Genomic DNA, 21,192 nt, shown 5'->3' on the forward strand with positions numbered 1-21,192 from the left:
AGTGGAGATCTGGTCCATGAAGAGCACTGTAGTGCACATTCAAAATAATTGTGAGTAATTTAAATTAAATATATCTTTTTACTTCAAGCAAATTATATTAAAACTACTAGAAATTGCACATATATAATTGGGAATATGTACTTCCTATGCTAGAAAGTGTTCCAAAGGGCATTAAAGTTACATTTTATCATTTGATGTATTTGAGAACATTTGATAGTTACAGTTTCAATAAGTGATTACATAAGCAGCATTTACCTTTCAAATCTTGTTGGGTAACCAGATCACGGCAGATGTTAACTTTTAATTAAGATCATATGAATTATTTGCTTGTCTTTGGCCAAGAACTGCGGAAAGTCTTTTTAAACGATAATTTTATGCAGCTTTGCTGTGGTGATTCCTGTTAGTGTATATGTTGAGGAAAAGATGACAAAGTTTAGAGAAGATAAGCTGGATCTCTCTCGTGATGTACCAGAATCAGTCATGCTCCGAGGATGCCGTTTCTCTATGTAACGTTCTGCAGTTATTTGAATGTATTCATCTATAATAAACATTTAGTGGTATTTCAGCTTAAATGGTTTAAATGAGTTTACCATGCAGTTTGAGAGATGGCTAATGTCTTAGATATACAATGAAAAGGAAATGTGGTACCAGAGGAGCAAAATTATCTATCAGCAGACCGTGAAATGTTTGTATTTAATAGCTCAGGTTTGTGATGGAAGTTTCCTAAAAGCAAAGACGATCTTACAAAAGGCAAATGGATGTTAATCAGGATTTTTTTGCTTTAAGTAAATCTTTCTCGATGTCTGAAATGTTGTAATTGAACCAGGAATTCTGTGGTCTGGTAAAATTGTTCTTTTGAATATTTAAAACAAAAACAGAAAATCCCTACTGTGTTGGCTGACTGCCATGAACAATTGGAATCACTTTTAAGTAAGCCGAAGGTGTGGTGGTTTAAGGTTAAAGAAGCCTTAGTATTAATCAGTGGGATTTTGTTTTATGTGGACTTTATGTGGAGATATTTTGAAAATGAGCACTAATGAGTTTTACCAGTGGCATGGTAGGTCCAGACCCTGGTACAGGGAGTGAGGAAGGGCCAGTGAGCCCCCACATCCTCCCATTCCCGTTGCTCTGTGCTGGGCTTCTGTGGACTAACACTGCACCACACAGCTTCACCCCAGGGTTTATCTGATATTAAAATGATGTGCTTGCCTGATTTTCATACTCAACAATGAAGAAACAACAAAAAAAAAAGTCTAAATTTTAAATTTGAATGTTCTTTAAATTAGGTACAAGAGTCTTTATTTATGCTTTAATGGCTTCTTTTAATTCTTGTTTCTTGTTTTTTGTTTGTTTTGTTTTTGTTTTCCTTTCTTCAGCTCAGGTGCCTGACAATGATGAGCAGTTTGTGCCAGACTATCAGGCTGAAAGTTGTAAGTATATTACAAATCATCACTTTCTTAAAATATATATATATTTATATATCTGTGTCTTCATATTTGCTATTTATTTTGTCATCTGTGGTCATGTGATAGCTCTTTTTGCTGATCAGTGACATCAGCGTGATGAGTAGATAAAGCAAGTGGCATTTTGATGTGCAGCCAAAAGAACTTGTTTGGCTGAAGGTATAACCTTTAGCACGGGGCCCTTTCCTGTTATTTTCACCCACAGCCCCAGGGAACATTGAAAAACTTAGGTTGTGGAGGTGGAAGGAGTTTTCTTTGTAGTGTGAGCAGAGGAGCTTTTTAGCCGGTACAGATCAGATACGGTGGGATGTAGGATGCAATTCTGCTGAGCAGAAGTCAGGCTGCTCAACATGTTTTGTGTATGAATAAATAAATAAATATTTTCTCCACATAATCAATCAAATACAGCCACAGCTGAAACTTTTTTAAGTTGTCTTAGCATGTGGCATTTTCTTGCTCGAACAATATTTTCCTTTGAGTTAGTTGGTGAAAGCAGGAGTTACGTTAAGCTGCGTGCTTTGCATTGTTTTCTACTTACTAAACAAGACCCTAAACTTATTTTTATCAACCTGTACCCCTCAAGTCTTGCCTTTACCTATGAAAACGCTCCTATTCAGTTAAATACTGGCTCAGTTTTGCTGTACCAGCTGTTCTGTGGTATTGGGTGATTGCACGGGCATAGCATGAGAAACAGCTGATAAAGTCTCAGACTTCTTGGAGCTTCTTTTTGCAGTTTTCTTCTTCACGGCAAGGCTTCTCCCCGTCATCAGAGGTCTCTTCTAAACAGTGTCTGCTCATTGTAGCAGAGCACATGGTGGCTTTTCCATTTTGCTGAATGACTTAAATAGTTTATCCTATTGGAGTGAATTACTGCAGTTCACTAAACCAGATAGCTATTAAACACAGCATTCATGTACTGAAAAATTAAGATTAATATTAGAGAGATTAGGAAAAATTGCATTAAAATAGTCTTTAACCCAAAAAACAAATTCACACTTGCTGAATTTTTCCTATAAATATTTTAGATTATTTTTTTCTAGTTATTAAGGAGCTGTTTTAAGAAGAATTTATGGAAAGTATTCATAACAGCATTTTGTAAAAAAAAAAGCCCAATTTTTTTTTTAATCCCCTGGAATTGTTGCTGTGCATGATAGTATCCCTGCACAGCAACAATTTAAATTAGTTTTTCTTTCAAAGATCCTGTATGTGTGCTAACCAACAATCATGGTCACTTTTAAACTTTGAAAATTGCCTTTTATGACAGAAGTTTGGTTGGGTTTGTTTTACCATTGTCTTCAAAGACTTTTTCTGAAAAAAATTATAATATGAAAGACAAAACAATCTAAAAATTGAAAATCAGATATGTTTATATGATCCATACTTTCTTTACATATGGATCTGTGTCCAAATATAGTCATTCATACGTATACCTTTGTGTAAGAGTACAAAGTTCAACTGGGGCTTCTATTAACCCACAATCATTGTTACACAACAAGTCAATGATTCTTGGAAAATAATTTGTGGATGAAAAGCCCCATTGAAGCTGGCCACTGCTTTTGGTGATAAAGAAATTCTCCTAATATGGCTATTTTATTAATGCTGTTGTGTTTCAAAGTTCCTTAGCCACAGCTTACACAGTATTATCAAAGGAACATTTATTTCTTAATTTCAGTTGGTTTCTTTATCTTAAGTAAAGGTCAGGAGAGCTTCCTGGAGAGTTACTCTGGCAAAGGTTATGGAGTTTCAGACATATACTTGGATATAATGTATGTAGCTGTGGGCTCTGCAAAACATGAATGGAGATCAACATAACCAAAGCTATGGGGAAATTACTGCTGCAGAAGTAGCACAATTGTGACTGTTTTCTCTAGGATCCAAGCCTGCCTTCAAACTCCATTATAATGGCTTGCTCTGTATAGTCTGTAACTGTGCGGTACTGAGCCCGTTACTGGCAGCAGTCTGGCAGAAGCACTTGACTTCTTTTTTTAAAAATCTACTTGAATTTATTTTATTTATTTTAATTTTTATTTTTAGTTTTCACATGGGAGAGAATGGACAAGCTTTCATAGATTTAGTGTTTAATACATTTAATTGAGCCAAAAATGAGGAAGGACAGAAGTGTAAACGGATGCAGGGGGTGACAGCCACTTTAGTTCAAAGGCATCTAAACTAAACTGTACTTTGCTACAGAAATTTCATTTATGGAGCTGCAGACAAGGGTGTGTAAGTGATGTGCAAAGTGTGTAAAAAAACCTAAAGTGTTCCCGTGAAACAGTTACAATCTGCAGTCCAGGTACAAAAAGACATTTTATTTCTAGCTTCATTGCTTGAGAATGGGGCTTTAAAGCCTAGACAGATCTGTGCTGTTAAATTGAAAGTTGTGATGTTAAATTGAAACATGAAAAGGAGACTTAGGAAGCTTCAGCAACAGTGGCAGTTCTAGAACAATGCGGTTAAAATTTTCTTGCCTAGAAATCACCAGCTTGATGATTTGAAGAAGTCAGCTCTTAAAGCAAGATGTGGAAAGTAGCGGAGGAACTGATACTACCAAGATCATGTGCTGTGTCCTAGCACTGAGCAGGATTCAATGCCCCTTAAAGTGCTGTGGCTTTTGCATTTATTTTCTGTAATAATGATTTTAACTAGTGAAACTGCACTGGTATTAGTAACTAGGGGAAACATTTAGTTTAGATTAGATATACAGTCCACTTTATCCACTCAGGGATTTAACTTCAAAGCTAGCTTGGGATCATGAATATTTCAATTATGAGTTGCTATTAAACTTCAATCAGTTTTTGAAAAGCAAACATAATATGTGTATTTATAGTTAGGTGTGGGCTTTAGATATTATGAGTGAGATCAACAGCTAGCATAACTTCATGTGGTTTTATTGACGTTATTGGAATTACGCAAATTTCTGTTAGCTAAGCATCCAGCATGTCAAGCTTTAAGCGTCAGTTTACCTGTTTAAAAGTAAAATTTATTTTGTTACTCCTTTATGTCTTCTGGAAAGAGGCCCTTCCTACCATAAGAATCTTAGTAATGCCTGCACTTTCAAATCTTACTTTTTTGTCATCAAAGCCCCATCTTCTCTTACCTTTTTATTAAATATTTTTTAACTTGGCATACCTATCACAAAGAACCTTTTTGTAATTTTGTTTAGTGTGAGTGGAATTTAGAGTAGATAACGACTAGCTTGTTAAGGTGAAATTTGGAAAACAAAACAAAGGTTTCTTGTACCTTTCTGCTTTCTGTGAGTACTGAAATTTCTTGAGTTCTAAGAGACAAAAATGTGTATAATTTTTTTTTGTTTGTTTGTTTGAAGTTATACTGGAAAAATACTGAATTGCATATTAAATAATGTAATTCCTTACTTTTTCATTTCCATTCTCGCAAGAAATAAAGATTCCACAGGAAGGAGGAATCACTTCTACAGGCTTTTACTCAAAAATTCTGTTTTAGGCAGGTTGGTTTTGTCTCTTTTTGAACCTGCTTCTATAATGCAGTTCAGTTGTTTGCTGAACATTCAAGTAACTTCCTAATGACTATTCTCTAACAATAACATGAAAAGTTGTGTAAAGCAAAAGTGAAAAAAAAACTCTTTCCTCTAAAAAGGTGAATGTTTTGGGGTGTTTTTTTTAAATCAGCCTTCTGCATGTGACACTTTTTCCTAATTCGTATCCAATTCATAAAACCTAACTAAGCTGTTTTTCCCTCCATATAAAGTCTGTATCCACATTTAGAGAAGGGCGACCTGTGTTAACTTCTTCAGATAAGGTTTCCTATTGTTTCAAGTTCATTTTCATATACTGAGGAGGAGCCAGATCCTGAACTGGTTGTAATCAGTGGCAAGGCTTTCAGATACTGTAGAACAGCAAGGACTTTCCACTCCAGCAGCAAAAATGAATAAAGTGTTCAGTTTACTCGAAGTCAATAGTTGTTGAGGTGAAGATTACTTGCTCCCATTGTTTGGATGGTTTCTGTGACAGACACAAGAGGAAGTAGGTAGGATTTGCTGATGTTTAAAAGATGTAGTTGGCAAGGAAAACTTGGTATTGTCAACAAAACACTGAATTGTAATGCAACCTTGGTACAGTTGGTTATAAATGGGGATTACTCTGCACCAAACTGAATTGCCTGGTGTCTTAATAGTTAAACCATAATCATGGTTTATTTTGTTTTAATAATATGTATTTGCATGGATCTACTTTTTCAGAGTTTTCTTTTTCATTTTTTTTCTTTTGCCCTGAAATGTCAGTTACGTATTTAAAATTAATGATAAATTCTAGGTTTTGGCTTTTATTTGTTACAGAGTTTCTGTTAATGAGGATTTGTCTTGTGCTTCACCTTCTTGATCAGTTTCCTTCCTTCTCGTTTATTTTGTTCCTGTATTGTTTCTGAGATCATCACAGCCTTAACTTAACACTGCCAAGGGGTAAATGTTAGTGTTAGACCACATCTGTTGACAGTAAATGGGAAGGGCTGGCTGTAAAAATCGGTGCTTCTCCGTGTCTGATTAAACTTTAAGATAGGAAAAATACTTTTATTAGTAGTGATTTTGTCACTGATCTTTCATGACCTTTATTCTTTCTCTTACCTCTTTTTTTGTTCCTCCAGGTTTAGTAAAGGTGTGCTTTCAATGTAGATGCCAGGAATCTTAAATTATTCAGGGATGTGCTTTTTAGATGCTCTGGCTTCAATCTTTAAAAGCCTGTTAAAGAGAGATTCTTTACATAGGCTTCAGGTAGCTGTATTCTTCTGTCATTTTAACTAATGGTGTAGGATATTCCAAATGCAGTTTAAATGAGGAAAAGCTTCAATATTTATTTATATATTTTCAGCATACAAAATAATGATTTTTTTTTTTTGCATTACCAGATAAAAAAAATGCTTTGTTTGTTTTCTTTTGATTTCTTCCTGTGATTTAAATTTCAAAAGTGAATTTCAGAATTAGAAGAGCATTTTCTGCTTCCTTTAGTATGGCAAGAGCTGGTGAGAAATTGATAGAGGTTAATTTTCCCTTATTTTGACATATTTTGGAGAAGAAACCCCACACAATTAAAGTAGAAAACAACAGAATACTAGGAGTTCTGACAGATCTACTGAAGTTAAAATGGAATTTACTGATATTATTTATTTACTGGAATTGTTTCTGGTTTTGATGCAGAATAGTTTAATTTTGCAGCTTCTAGAAAAGATTTTAGTGGATTAAAAAATGTCATTTTTTTAATGTGATGATTCACTTCTTAGGCAGCTGGTAGTCATGTCTTGGTAGTGCACAATGTTCTAGAAATTACAGTTGGTAGCGTTTTGGTTGTCTGTGTGTGGCAAGTTGCACACACCAGCATCTTTTCAGGTTGTTTTTTTGAGATTTTTTTTTTTAAATTTTATTTTGCCTTTATTTAGAGTCTGTGTCTGGAATAACCTTTCCTTTGAGTGTAGCTCTGCAAGTGTGGTGCTACAGCAGGCAGTCTGACAAATATCCTGCAAGGTGGTGCTACTTATTCCTGGTGCTGAGCTATTCTCTGGTAGGGCTTTCTGCTGCAGCTTTGTTTTGTTTCTTGCCACTTGTCTTGAAACTACTTCCTTCCATAGGTCAGATGTTGTCAAATACAGAGACATTTGCTTACTTCTTTTAATGCATGCCTGACTGTGATGGATTGTTTCTTAAGGGCTGTGAGAGTCCGGGCTCTGTGGTGTGTTCCTGCCTTTAGCTTTGCATGACCTTGGGCATGTTGCTTAACATCTTTGTTTCTGGTTTGAAGTAGGCACAGAAATGCATGTATCACTCTGCTGTGAGGTACACAGCTTTCTTAATGATCACTTATCTGGAGATCTCAAAAGCATTTTACAAAGACAGTCCAGTGCAATTGCTGTTGTAAGAGCTGGAGAGGTCAGATGGAGGAGTCGATGCTGACCACCTTATCTCCCTTCATAGTTGCCTCAGATAGCCTTGCTTCTTTCATTGTATCCCTGAGCACTTGTTTCCTTTGTTTAAAGCAGGACTGAAACTGTTACCACCTGTTAACTTCGTTTTTCCTTTTTCGTTTTTCTTTTTTTTTTCCTAAATTCACATTCAAAAGAAATTAGGATTTGGTGTCTTTCAGAAAACTCACTTTGTGGCTTATTGTGGGCATTAGCCTGTGCTAATAAGGGTTTTGGTTTTCATCTTTTTCCTCCATAAGATTTTTGGAACTATTTAAATCCATATTTAAATGCCATATAGTTGTGCAGATTTAATAATTAATAATTTATTAATCTGCCATAATTGCAAGATTTGATTCTTGAAAAAGTTTTACCATGAGGGAGGGTGTCGATCATAATGCCTTTAACTTGTGATCTTAATAATGGAACATTTGAGGGCTTGCTTTGATTTTAATAAGCAGTTTCTGTTTATTTGCTTTTCTGCTTGTATTTTTATACTAAATTTCCAGCTTTGGAGGTGCAAAGATTTAAGTTTCTCCTGGATTGTGGTAGTGGTAGTGTCTCACAGATTATGTAAATACTGGTGGTGGCAGTAGCACTGTGAAACAAATTAGAAGACCCCATCAGGAACGTAGCTTTTGATTTTTAAAACTTCTAAAGCTGAATCTCTCTTTCAGAGTGCCCAGCAGGCTGTGATGTGAATTTTATTGCTAATGGAAAGGCACCTCTGGGCATCTGCAGAGACAGCAGACACCTTATGCAGACTGGTTTAACTGCACAGGACCAAGCTGCACCTGATGGTCTCCAGCAGTGTGGGGCATGGGGAAGCCCAGGCAGCTGGATAGGGCTCTTTTTGTGGGGTTTTGTGCCCCTGTCTCCCCAATGCCCTTCCACGGCCATGTCCCTGCTCAGCCAAGCTGAGTTAGTTTCCTTTCCTTAGAGCCCCATCCTTTTTTGTTGCTTTATTGCAGATTAAAGGCTTGGGTTGCATGTGAAGGTTATCAGCTAATGAATAAACTTCAGTCATCCTGTCCTGTGATAAATCTGTCTCCTAGATCAAAGATGAAGCATGTAGACCTTTTTTTCTTTCAAATGGTAATTTCTTAAGGCTGTCAGATCACTTCCTAAGGTCTGTTTACATGAAAACAAAAACATTAAACATATTTTATTCAAAATGTTGAATTCTCAGTTTTGATAAAACCTTCTATTTCCTCTCTGAGGGATCCTCCCCTCCTTCCTTCTGTGAAGGTTTCATCTGTGGAAATGCAAGCGACAACTGTAAGTTGTCACAGCAGTATTTTCTTAACACTACCTTTATTTCTGTTTTAAACCAGATAGGTGTTAATTTCATCAGGAGTATGTATATGTATTAGAACATTTTTTCAGTTTCAGTTGTGTTTAAGTGTGCATAAACTTCTTTTAGCTGTATTTCCACGCTGAAACCAAGCGAGGCAGACTGAAGGGCTTTTGTGATTCTATTTTGATACAAAACACTTATTCTCCTTAAAGTCCTTTCCATGCAGTGTTTTCGCAAAATGAGTTTTGTATTTCAAGAGCACTGTAAATACTGATTTGAAAATCTATAAGCTCTGGAATGATGTAAAATAAGGAGGCAGTCTGCAAGCTGAGTTGATCCACTTCTATATATTACATAGGTTTCTTCATGTAAAATGTATTTGCGGTCTGTATAATTTTTTTAACTTTTTATTTCTGCTTGCTGCCTCAGCAACTGGAGATAGAAATCAGGCTCTCCTGCAGAGTGCTGTGAAGTTTTCAAGGGATATAGCAGTTAAGAAAAGGAGGAGAGAGTGAAACTCCTCAAGACATCAGTTAAGCACTGAGGAGTCTGTGACACAATTGTGTCATGTAGGACAGAGTTAGCCCCCTGTAAGCATACAGGAAAAACAGCCCTTGTTTCAGGTTCTAAGTCCTTTTGTTTTGGTCCTGTGCATTTCAGTACTAGGAAGTAATTACAGTGAAGCCATTTATAAGCTGATAATTGTGCATAAATGATTATATTTATTAATTCTTTAGAGTTTTAGAAGTCATCAGTGGTTTTTTTTTAGGAATGGTCTAAACCTAGTTTAAACTTGTAAATGGAAAACTAATTATTTTATCAAGGCATGTGCTCGTCTTTTCCCTGAGATGAGAAGGATTATTTTCTTTTCCTTTTACTTATTCTTCATTCTCTTTGTCTTCAAGACATTACTCTTACCAGTTCCTGGATTCTGTTATGACCTTGATGAGGTGAATGGAGAAGTAAACTGTCTTGGTAAAGGATATCTTTCTTCTTACATATCTATTTCTTCTGTAAGCTGAGGATTATGCATGTTAGAAAAGAGTGAATCATTTAGCAGCTTTATTTCTGGTTGTCTTTTTTCCTGTGGCTGTTTATGAACTTATTCAGCAAATGTGGTTGCCAGTAAGTTAATGTAGTGAAATATTTTCTAGCACTGACATTTACTGCCGAGTCCTGCAGTCACTGAATAGGAAGGTTACTGACTGGCCAGGTTTTTGTCTTTGAATTTATACATTATGAGTCGTCATCAAGGACATTTGAAAAATGACATGTGCAAAAAGAATTCCCAGTCTTGCTAATTTGATCCTCTTTGCTCAAAGGTTGTTTCCTTTCTGCTTATAATGCATAGCTAGAAAAGATAAACAGTTTAATTCTTCTTTAATACTCTGTCTTTATGCTGAAACTGCATGCCATGTTTCCTTACTAACCATCTGTTAATAAAATTTCTCATGACCAAAGCAATAAGAGAAATGGAGACAACAGGGACTTTTTAAAGTGTCAGTATTCTGTAAAGATAAGTTTCAAGAATTTGGGATTAGAATTTGAGAACTGGATTAATACAAGTCTATAAAATCAATTTGTGTGTGTGTTTATATATATATGTATATGTGCATACATGCATACAGGAAATACAGCATGCATTTGTCAGTCTTACTGACTATACGCACATATAAAGTAAACATAAAACTTTAGGAATGTTTGGCTTCAGAAAACATCAGCAAGTGTATTGGTAATGTACATTCTGTTGCAAGTCTCATATACATTAGGAATGCTTTAAGTAGCAGCAGAAGCCTTAAATATCTGTGCTGAGAACTAGCACCTGGTTGCAGGTGGTCAAACTTCCACTGGCTCCAGAAAGAGCACTTTGCTAAGAGTCTTTGAAAATCGGCCTACTTAAATATAATCTTGACTTTATGTTCCCAGACGTAACCACTTCTGACAATGGCTTCTTTGTTTCCCTGTTGAATCAGTGATAAAAACTGTGAGCTGAGTTTTTACTGTTGACTTATTTCAATGGCCCACACCTTTTCCACTGAAGACTGCAGGTTTTGCAGTAGTTTTTAGTAGTGAGCTAGAGAATTAGATTTCAGCCTTACTTGAAAGATCTGTTAGGGTTCTTATTGGTGAGCATTTGTGAAAATTGAACATTGAAGCATGGAGGACATATATATTTTAGAGTGGTGACAGTCTCTTTCTCCACATGAAGTAAACAAACATCCCATTAGCTACCCTGAGTTAGTGCATACTTGCTTTATGAATATATACTTATTGTTAAAGGCAAAATTGAATTAAAAATAATTTCAAAATGCAGTTTTGTTCCTTTTTAGTGCCTATTATTGAGAACTGCTAAAATAAAAATGAATTGTAAATAATCTTTTAAATTAGTTGTTTAATTCATGCTGGAAAGCAATCAGTGTGGAGTCCATTTCATTATTTATTGTTTTCTCTTGCTTTTGCATATACTTGAGTAACTGACAGGCATGATTATCCTTAAGTATAATCTTTTATTAGGATGCTCTTTTATTATGAGGTTATTCCTGTTTTTATAGGGACACAAACTGACACATTGGTTATGGGTCTCTGAGGGTAGGCTCCTGAGGCTGAGCTACTTCAAACTAGAATCAGCTTTCTGACACCGGTTGTTTGGATTATGGCCGAACCAGCAATTAAATCCAGTTTCTTTCACATTTTGTCCAGCAGCAAGAACAAGATCAGTGGCCCTCTTGTTTATAGATGGCTGTTAGCTCTTTGCATGAATCCATCAGAAAAAACCAAAAAAGATAATAATTGTATTGATGTAACTTGAAACTTTTCCGTAAGAGGGGAAATGAGGCAGAATCAGTTACTGTTTGTTTTCTGCTGTAGGCATCTTTCCTAAATATCAAGTTGATGATACCTTTGAAACAATAAATAGAAAATACAAAATGGTTAATTTGAGAGTTTATTGTTCTGGTTGGGAAAAATGCTTGTTACAGTTCCAGAGTTTTCTTCATAATTCTGTTTCTACAAAATCTGTTCAAATCCAGACCTGAAACTGTCAAACTGCAGTTACCTGAAGTGGAAAGTGTGCGTGTGTGTGTATGTGTAAAATGCTGGGATATTACTGGATATTTTAGTAATGGAAGTTACGCAGTGCTTAGCCATTACCTCTCACAATTTAAATTAAATTTTGAAAATTGCTGCAAATGGAAATCCTGTCCTCAGAAAAGCACACAGACCCTGATATAGTGGCCAGCTCTTCTCTTTGCATTTAACTTTATTGATAATTCCTAGGTAGGAATACAATTTAAGTTTTCTCCCAGGCTTGATTTTACATTAAGAACTTCCTCTTTAGCAGAAGCTCTAAAGGTGGATTGCCTCTTTTTGCACCGTGCCTGGGAGCCTTTGGAGCCAGATGCATTATCAGTAACTGTAGGAACAAATGCCCCTGATCTCCTCCCAGGATTTTAACAAAGCAAATGCAGGTGAAGAGCAGCCTTGTTGCTCTGTGCAGTCGTGGAGGCTGCAGATCCAGAATAGAGGGATTAAAAATTCTTTGGATTTTTTTTCCCCTCTCTATAATCATCTTCAGCTATCCACGTGTTTTACTTCAATTGCTACAGAACCCAGCTGGTTTAATTTTATTAGGTTACCACTTCCTTCTCCAGAGAGCCCTAAGCCTCTGTTTATTTTGGGGGCAGGGAGAGCTCTTCGTCCTGCCTCACCGCCCCACCTGCTCTCCTCAGACATCAAAGTGCGCCAGTTCACTCCTCCTAGCTTAATCCTTCCCCTCTCCCTCCCACCAATGTTCTGCAGTTTCCCTTGTGTTCTTCTCAGTTATCCAGTGCCCGTGGTATTTGTCAGCAGGTTCACTTTTGCCCTGGAGGTGCCTGCCTGGAGGCAGAGACACCCCACCCCCCCCCCCAGCAGCACTTTCCACTCGACTGCCTGCAGCTGTGAGTCTCCTACAGCTGGACAGGTAAATTGTCTGGAAAGGAAGGAGAGCACTGCAGGAAGGGGACATAAATCGGAATAAAACAGTGCCTGTGGCAGCATTTCTGTGGGATTGCTTCTGTTGGAGGCTAAGAAACCGTGTTGGTAGCTGCAGCTTCTGCTGCCTGAAAATACCTTCCAGACGATTCTTAATGGGAAAGTGGAAATTTTTTGGGAGATAGAGGCAAAGAGGGGATCAATTAACCAAAACTGGGCCAAAATGTTCCATGCTTGGGGGTAGAAGAGTAAAAAAAAACCGTGTGGTAGTTCAGCCAGGTAGCGGCTACCCAAATACACTGTCAGTTTATAATAAAGGACCTATAGTGCCTTACCTAGGTATTTACTAGAAGCCTCTAGAAAAGTTTGCCTTGGAATTGCTCTACCTTTGCATTTAGTGAGTAGGTAATCTTTAATTGATATTTACTGAAAGTTATTCCCCCTACCCCCCAGTCGGGTGGCTTACCCTTTTGGATGGGCGTTTTGATTTTTGTTATACTGAATATCCTCAGTGAATATACTATGCAATTTTTTACTGACATGGTCCTTTCAAATGAGAAGCCAAGTTGCTACAAATATCTGAATTATCTCAATGGTACCTTGAAGCACTTCCAGTGTCAGAAGGCTGCAGGTGTACCCTCAGTAACTGACGAGCATTTCAGAAATTGCAACTGCACAGACAAACAAATTAGGGATATCTTGCACTAAAAGTGAGGATTTATAGGAGTGAACCAATTATTAAACTGAATGGCCACTCTAATATTGTGCTTCATGTTCCACACTAACTGGGAACCTCTCCACCTCCCAGGGGAGGCTACATCTGTCATGGCAAGGGGGCCTTTGGTTGGCTGCCCAGAAATAGCTATACTGGAAAAATTTTTAACTGTCTTAGCACACAAGCTTTAGAGAATTCCAGTTAAAGAATGACACTTATTTTCTTTTGTCAAGAAGCTTCTAGAAGAATTTCTTTGCTGAACAGGGGCAGAACCATGATATTTAATTGTCAAATAAGCTGTCCTGCAGGGAAATGGCTTAGGCCTACATTTTAGTGATGTTTTTGTTGGTAACCTCCTCCTTGTGTGTAAATGCCCTCGTATACGCCTGCCTGATTGACACTGATGCAAACTTGGTGTGCTGTAGGTGCAGTGAACTCTTTTCTGTTTCAGCACTTTTTTTGGCCTCATGTGCTAATCTTCATGTTCATGCCAGATCATAGTCAGGATCGGGAAAATTATGGTGAATATATCGAATTAACGTAATCTAGAGATTCACAGGTGATTCAATTAATTTAAAATTAATTGAATCTGTTTTTTTATCTTTTAGTCATTATTCTGTAATGCTTTTTGCTTAAAAAATTAGGAAAGAAAAAACCTCTCTCACCAAAGCAAGAGCAAGTTATTTTAGCAAACCATGCTGGCTAAGATGGATGCAATACTGTAGATCTTAATATCCAGAATTTCCCAATATCAATTGTAGGAAAAAAGTTCTGTTATTTTGCATCTTGAAACTCCTTGGTAGTAAACAAAAATAAATTCCATCTTCTGCTGCAGTTCATTTTCACCTGCTCGCTACTTTTTCCTAAGTCAAATACAAAATCAGTATTTTTTTTCTATTCTCATGCCATGTCATCTGAGAAGAGTCCATGTAGGCTTTAAGGAAAAATTCCTACCATTTTGGGTTGTCTTTTATTCTTTACTTTGTTCCCCCATCCTTTCCCACCCCCTAAGGATTGTAAAGGCTACACTATAGCATAGCGTTCATGCGATTCAAGTAGACCATTAATTGACATGCACAGTATTGTAAGCTTTAGTCTGGAAGAGAAAATAAGCAATTTGCTTCATTTTGCAGCCTCAGTTCTAACAGTTATTAAAGTGCATTTGTAGTTGCATATTTTCCAGTAAAGGTGACAGATTACTTCAAAGCTGGTATTTTCTTTTTGTTAAACAAGGTTCTCAAATAGATCCATCTTGCCCACATATTCTATTCTTGCCAGTTGGCTTTGAAAGCTGGTGCTTGGGCTCATCGTTCAGAGCTAGCTTCCAAAAAATGAGGTCCCATGCTGTTTCTATCTTTTGAGCTAGTAGGGGCTGGAAGGATCTGATCTGAAGCCAAGGCGAAGACTGAATTGATGGAATCATATATAATAGCTTTGCCAAGTACTGCCCAGTCATGAAGTCCCACTTTCTGGGAAAGAGCGCTGAGACAAGGGGTGGCAGAGCATTCTCTGTTTTAAGGGCTGTCCAGAGATTTCCCTTTCTGGATTTAGAGTCAGGCTACCACATAAGAAAGTACTAGCTTTTTATTGAACGCTTTTTCACACATTTATGCTTTGTTACTTTCTTCTGCATGCTGCTTACCCATTTTCTTTCCATTTATACATATCCATTTGAAGAGGAAAAAGCTTTCTGCTCTTTAGTTTACAGTATTAACACATATTTTGACCATAGGTAATGTATCATTGCAGAGGCATGCTTGCACATTCAGTATGCTTACCTTCATTTGACTCTGTGTGCACACACAAATACCCAAACACACATGCAGACTGTTTCAGGCGAATGGTCACTACTTGGTGAGTCTAGATGGAGCCCATTTGTCTTTAGGTCTAAATTCTGGGTCTTGAAGGAGGTCTAGTTTTCTTGATGCAACTGTGAAATTGAGAATAATAGTAAGATAACGTATTTCTTAAAAAAGATACCTGACAGGAATGCATAGATTCTTGCCATCCCCACCTTCCCTTCCCTTGCTAGCAGCTTTCATTTGTACGGTTGTGAAAGTTGAGGTCTCTTGTCTATGTTCATCTTTTCTATAAACTGCCAGGATAGTCTCTGAAACCACAGTGATGATACATATCTGTGTGTCAGATATCCAATTTGTCACCAGCTTCTTCTAATATCTGGCAGAGAGCAGGACCTAAATGAAATCCAGTTGACTGGAGCTCAGCTAAGATCTGATAGAGGTGACTTTGATAGATAAATGGTTGAAGAACCTGGTGGAGCCTGTGTAGATGTAATCTGTTCAACCACTTCTAAATCAGTCTGCAGCCTTCAAGTCTTGCTCATTTCTGCAGCCATTGCAGTGGTCAGAAACAAAACGGTTTTTTTGCAAGAGCTCACGTTGGGTGAAAACAACTGCAGATCTTGCCTCAGTCATCCATGCTTGCAGTCACTTCTGTCTTCAGCTATAGCAGTTGTATGTAGTTATAGGCTTGTCATTCAAAATCATTGGGAGCAGTTTAGCTGGAAATTCTTGATTACCAGCCTTTACTGTCCCAGCTCTCTTCATCTGTCACCTCTCCTACCTGATGTTTTTATTTCAGGTTTTGTTAGTATACGAGGCAGCATGTCGCATCCAGCTGTAACGCAGTAATCTCCGGAGTATGGATGAATGGTCAGCTGTGGCAGGTACCTGCTTCTGATGACGCCTGAGCATCTCAAAGTTACCCGTAAAACTTGTCATCAAAATATATAGTACAGTGAAATTGAAAGGGCACCCTGCTTTGGCATCCTGATGTCTTTAATCTGATGCTTATTAAATGATTGTTCAAATTCAGAGTGCAGCTGTCTGCAAAGGTCTAAAGCTCAAATCATAATGATCCAGAAATAAATAATCAATAAATGCCTTCTAGAATGCGAAGGCTGTTGTTTCATGAGTTAAATGCACATTTTTGAAGCCTCTTTGGAAAACATATATAAAGCCTGGCATTCCCACTTAAAAATCTATAGAGAAAGTATTTAGTTTCATAGCTCATTGCTTCACATATGCAAATACCTATACCGAATGTATGATTTGAATGTTAAGATGACCGTTGCAAAGATATGGCATTTCAGGACTTGTGCACCCACAGTGTTGTGCTTGGATTTTTAAAAAATGTTTTCTGATAAGAGCACCAAGGTCATTACTATCACCTAAGACATAACTAGCATTTTATGCTCTTTGGTGAACCATTCAATCAACTGTTTAAAAGCAGATTTATTTTTTTTTACTAATGCCTACCTGTTGTACTTATAGCATAAATAATTTGCTTGAATCATCAGGTGAGTGCTGTTAAGTTATAGTGAGAGAGGAAAACGGAAAAAAACACGAATTAGGGTCCCTGTCCTTAAGTGTATTTCAGTTTGCATTTTGATAGCAGTTTAGAAATGTTATCGCCTGTTTTGTCACAGACATAATTCACATCTTTCTTCAGGCACTGTAAACAAGAGAAATGGTTTAATGGCTCCATAAAAGGCACTCTGTGCTGATAGCTGAGATTAGACCCTTTAGTAATGGATTTTTGTGTGTTGGGGGAAGGGGAGGGCTTGGCAGAGGTAAATGTACTGGAAAAGAATCTTGGAGAGACTCTGATGTATCTGAAGTGCCTGCTGCATTGCTGTATGTATCGAGAGATAGATTTAAAGTGTGACAGTGTTGGCTTTATCAGTACAGGGGCCTTTTCTTCTTGCATTTGAAATTTTACCAAGTATTATCTTGGGTCACCTCAGTCAGTCCAGTACCTGGAGTTGCAGTGGTATTAGCTTAAGTATTTTTACATCTTCTGTGTTTCCATCTTGCTGTTGAGTCAAGTTCCTTATATTCAAGTGTGTTCAAAAAATCTCTCAAAACTTACATTGCCTATTAAGAATTTTGCCTCAATCAATGATAAAAATTAGTGAGTTTATTTATAGAGTTGTGTTTAGAAAATGACTTCAGAGCATAAATTTGAAAAGCAGCTCAGAAAGAGCATGTTTAAGCCATGACTTACTGTTACTTCCTTTTCTCCACAGGTACTCAAAGTCCTCAAGCATAATACATGTGAATGTAGTATTACTTAGGAGACATGAGAGTTCAATAGCAGGAGCAAGTGTGGTATAAAATCAACTTCTCTCAATTGATTTTATACCACATAGTAAATGCTTGTGACCCACAAGTGTGGGATAGGACATCTTTGTCTCTTTGCTCTGTGGAGTCAACATTGCCTGCCATTAATCAACGTCACTGAATTACCAGTTATACTTCATGGCTTTTAAAAGTATGTTTAAAACCATTCTTCCTCAGAAATAAGATTTTATCATGTGTTCTGGGCAGGAATCTAAAGTTTGAAAGTTAAAGTATTACTTTTTGTTCAAAGGAGAAATGACTTGCCATTTCATATAACATATTCCTCATTCCTTCTTCATCTTGAATAATCATCTCTTGAATTGAAAAATATTTTAAGCCATTGCTTAATGCAGTGCATTTCACAGTTTTCTCAAAAGAAGTGGATTCAGGTCTGTCTGTACAGAGGTGGTACAGAGTTCTTAATGAAATTGAGTTCGTTAGAGTTCTAAATGAAATTTTTTGTTTGAGTGGTTTGGTTCTTCATTCTTTGGGTATTATTATGAACAAAATGTTCAGGGATTAGGCTGTTGAGAGGTAGCAAAGGAGAACAGCACTTCTGAAAGATGGATGGCAGGTTTCACCTGTGTTTTTGAATGTTACATGTGAGTTTACTTTGTGGTGAAATCATTATAGCTTTGTATAAAATCTGGGTCTGTACAACAGCACATTATGTATAATATGCAAGCCCTTTTACTCTGAAGATATAAATAGATGTATTTATGCACAGAGAATATGCTTACAGTAATGTATTATACCTTCATCAATTTCCTACAGATGGTAGCAGTCCTGCTTGCCTTGTATCTGTGTGTTGGCTTTGGAGATGCTCCAGACAGGGTGTGTGGGGCAAGGGTCTGTTTCTGGTACTGATAAGCCTGACTTTTCGTGGTGGTTGAGATGAAGTGTTGAAGACATCCATCTAAATACACGTTGTAAGATTGTTTGCTTTTCAAGTTTGGAGGTAGTTATCTGTAAGTAATCACTCAGGGTGAAATCTTGGCCCTTGGTCACTTTTTAATAAGATCATTATTAAGGCAGAGAGCCCCTTTAATAGGTTGAGACTTTTGTTCTGGGGTTAAGTAAAATGAATTTACCATCAGGGAGAAAGAAGTGGTGAGGAGCTGCTTGTTTAAAATGTCATTTTGTTAATTTGAATGTGTTGGTAGCTGGTATGCTGCACTAAAATTAGATTGTATAAATAAGCAAACCTGCTCTCCTCAAAAGAAAGAGGATTGAGAACATAATATAAAATCCAGTTTAGCAAAAGAGCGTATGTTTAAAGTCTCTTTTAATAGGTGCACTGTAGAATGAGTGTCACACTAAAATCAGAAGTGATGGGCGGAGGGTTTCAGTGATGATACGAAAACTGCTTTGAATGTTTGAAATTTTATTGTTAAAAGAAATCTGTCATCTTCAGCCACACTTAAGATATGGTCTGAAAGGGCAAGTAGCCTTCAAGAAAGCCCCCCCAAAATGCAGTAAGTATTTTTATCAGCCTATCTTTTTTCCTTTCTACCTCTAAAAGTGTACACTTAAGGAGTTACAGATAAAGCTTAGCATGGTGACTGTGTCAGGGGACTGCCTGAGGAAGGCTTTAAATTTTACAACTACATTATCTTTCTGGCTGTAGTTAAGATAAAGATCTAATATAAAATCACTTTGGTCTGTAATGCTTTCTCTAAATGAAGTGAAGGTGTTAACCTGCTTGATTTGATACACTTTACCCTAGCTTATAAAGATGGGAGGAAGGTGAGGTAAACTTTAATTAAAACTACAGCACAGATGCCTTCTAGCACTGTGCCCTGTACCTTACTAGGACTGTACAGTAAGCAAAATAAAATGTACCTCGCAGTTGAGGCAGCAGGCTGGAGCCGTGTTCAGTGAAAGTAATTTAATTAGTGTTGATCATGACTCCAGATGATGGTGATTTGATAAGGAATAATTTAGTACTTAACAGCCTTTTACATGCACCAACTCCATGTGGGAAGGTAAAGCAAATTGCACAAAATGAATGTGCTGCTTTCACTTGTGCCTGTGCCAGTGAGCTGGAAAACTGCCTGTTAGCAGACGTTCAAGCTCTCAGCGCTGTGATGAAATACCCAGCCAGTTCTCCGCATAGGGCTGTAGTGTGGGAGTCTCTGTACTCCCGTTATTTAAAAATAAATAAGGGAAGTAATTTTTCATAACAGATTAACTCCAAGGAAGTAGCAAAGTAAAAATAAAAAAAAAATAAAATAGAGCAGCATGTGGCCTTTGTGCAAATATGTGATACTGGCTTTTAAAAAAAGTCTTGTTGCGGTTGTGTTTTCATTTTTTGATTCAAGTTCAAGAGATTGCCTACCTTAGCATTGGAGCCAGGGTCCCAGAGTTGCAGGGCCCATCATATGCATTAAATGTGTGGCATGCATTATTTGACCAAGACATAGAAAGGGGAGTCAGCAGTAAAAGTTCACCAGAAGTATCCTAAAACACCCTACTGGATATCAGCCTGCTTTGCGATTACTTTGGAAAGCTGTCTTGGCTGCATTTTGCCATATTATTAAATGTGGCAAATTATTAATAATTATATAAATTATATTTTTATATTTATTATATATAAAATATATAATTTATATATTTTATTATATATTTTTATTTATTATATAAATTATTGAGAATAGCTTTTCACGAAGTCCGTGTGGCCTTCTTTTTAGTGCAAGTTCAGATGGTTTTATTCAGGAAGAAGTCTTTTCTTCTTGTGATGTCCACATTTTCCATCTCTGTTTCCAAAGTTGTTGTGATGTGCATAAGCATTTCTATATGTTTTATTGTTTGCTTCTCCTTTCTAATCTTTCCACATAACTGACTATTATCCACCAAATATAATAGCCAAATAGCAGTTTTCTGCTAACTCTTACAAGTTTTGTGAAAATATGTGGCAAAATAAAATAGCGTTATGTTGCAGATGACTCAACTGAAAGGCAGTAGTAGAAGCTGTCATGTAATAGGGTATGAGAGGATCTATTTATGAAAGAGTTCTGTGAACATTGCCCAACCATGAGAAAACCCATGGCAAAAGTCTGGAATCCAGACCTTACTCACAGATGCCAGAGTTTAGTGGTTCTGTTGCTCACTTTTTAGACAGCATTTCATTTATCTCCCCACTGAACACTGGCATGTGTATGCAGATGCATTAGTGTCAGAAAATATGTTACCTATAACAAATCGTCTTTCCCATGTTCAGGTGCAAGAGAAGGGGTAAGATGCTACTTGATGGTATATAATGAAAGCCTGACTTTTTGCTGAGATTCCCTAACAGGAACTGCTGCATGTATGTGGAATTTTATGGGGATGCAAGTGTCTATGTCAGGCTGGAACGTGATGTTCATACTATGGTGCATTGGTGACAATATCGAAAGTCAGTGATAAAAATATCTCTGAATTCTAGGCATCTCGGAGTTCCAAAATGCATTAACGACCTCATTTTATTTAAAACTTTACAGGTGTGTTTTCAAGCTGTTACATACCTGTCTTTTAGTCCTTTGTCCTCCTAGCCAGTTACTTAGGTTTGTCAATGTCAGATGAACTTTGAATTTTCTTCTGCTTTAATTTTGGTTAAGACTGGATATGAAATAAGGAAAGCTGTCTGGCATAAACTAATATGCTGGTTAACCTCGCCTTTACCTTTGGCCTTTCTCTTAA

At 37.0% G+C, this 21,192-nt stretch overlaps 1 protein-coding gene across 12 annotated transcripts in view; it reads left to right on the forward strand.

Annotated features, from left to right (window-relative positions):
• Positions 1-21,192, forward strand: part of ETV1 (ETS variant transcription factor 1) — a 115,747-nt gene that overhangs the window by 61,396 nt on the left and 33,159 nt on the right. For 10 of the 12 annotated variants that reach the window (XM_066196595.1, XM_066196612.1, XM_066196622.1 and 7 more), the window contains one exon: positions 1,377-1,430. In XM_066196595.1, coding sequence (XP_066052692.1) covers positions 1,377-1,430 — 54 coding nt within the window. Of the gene's footprint in view, positions 1-1,376; positions 1,431-5,414; positions 5,469-15,973; positions 16,059-21,192 lie in introns of those variants that run through there. The other 2 variants (XM_066196661.1, XM_066196665.1) reach the window with 2 other exon arrangements.

This window comes from Chamaea fasciata, unplaced genomic scaffold (assembly GCF_029207755.1).
Source record: "Chamaea fasciata isolate MVZ Bird 193981 ecotype frontalis unplaced genomic scaffold, bChaFas1.0.hap1 SCAF_1, whole genome shotgun sequence".
NCBI lineage: Eukaryota > Metazoa > Chordata > Aves > Passeriformes > Sylviidae > Chamaea > Chamaea fasciata.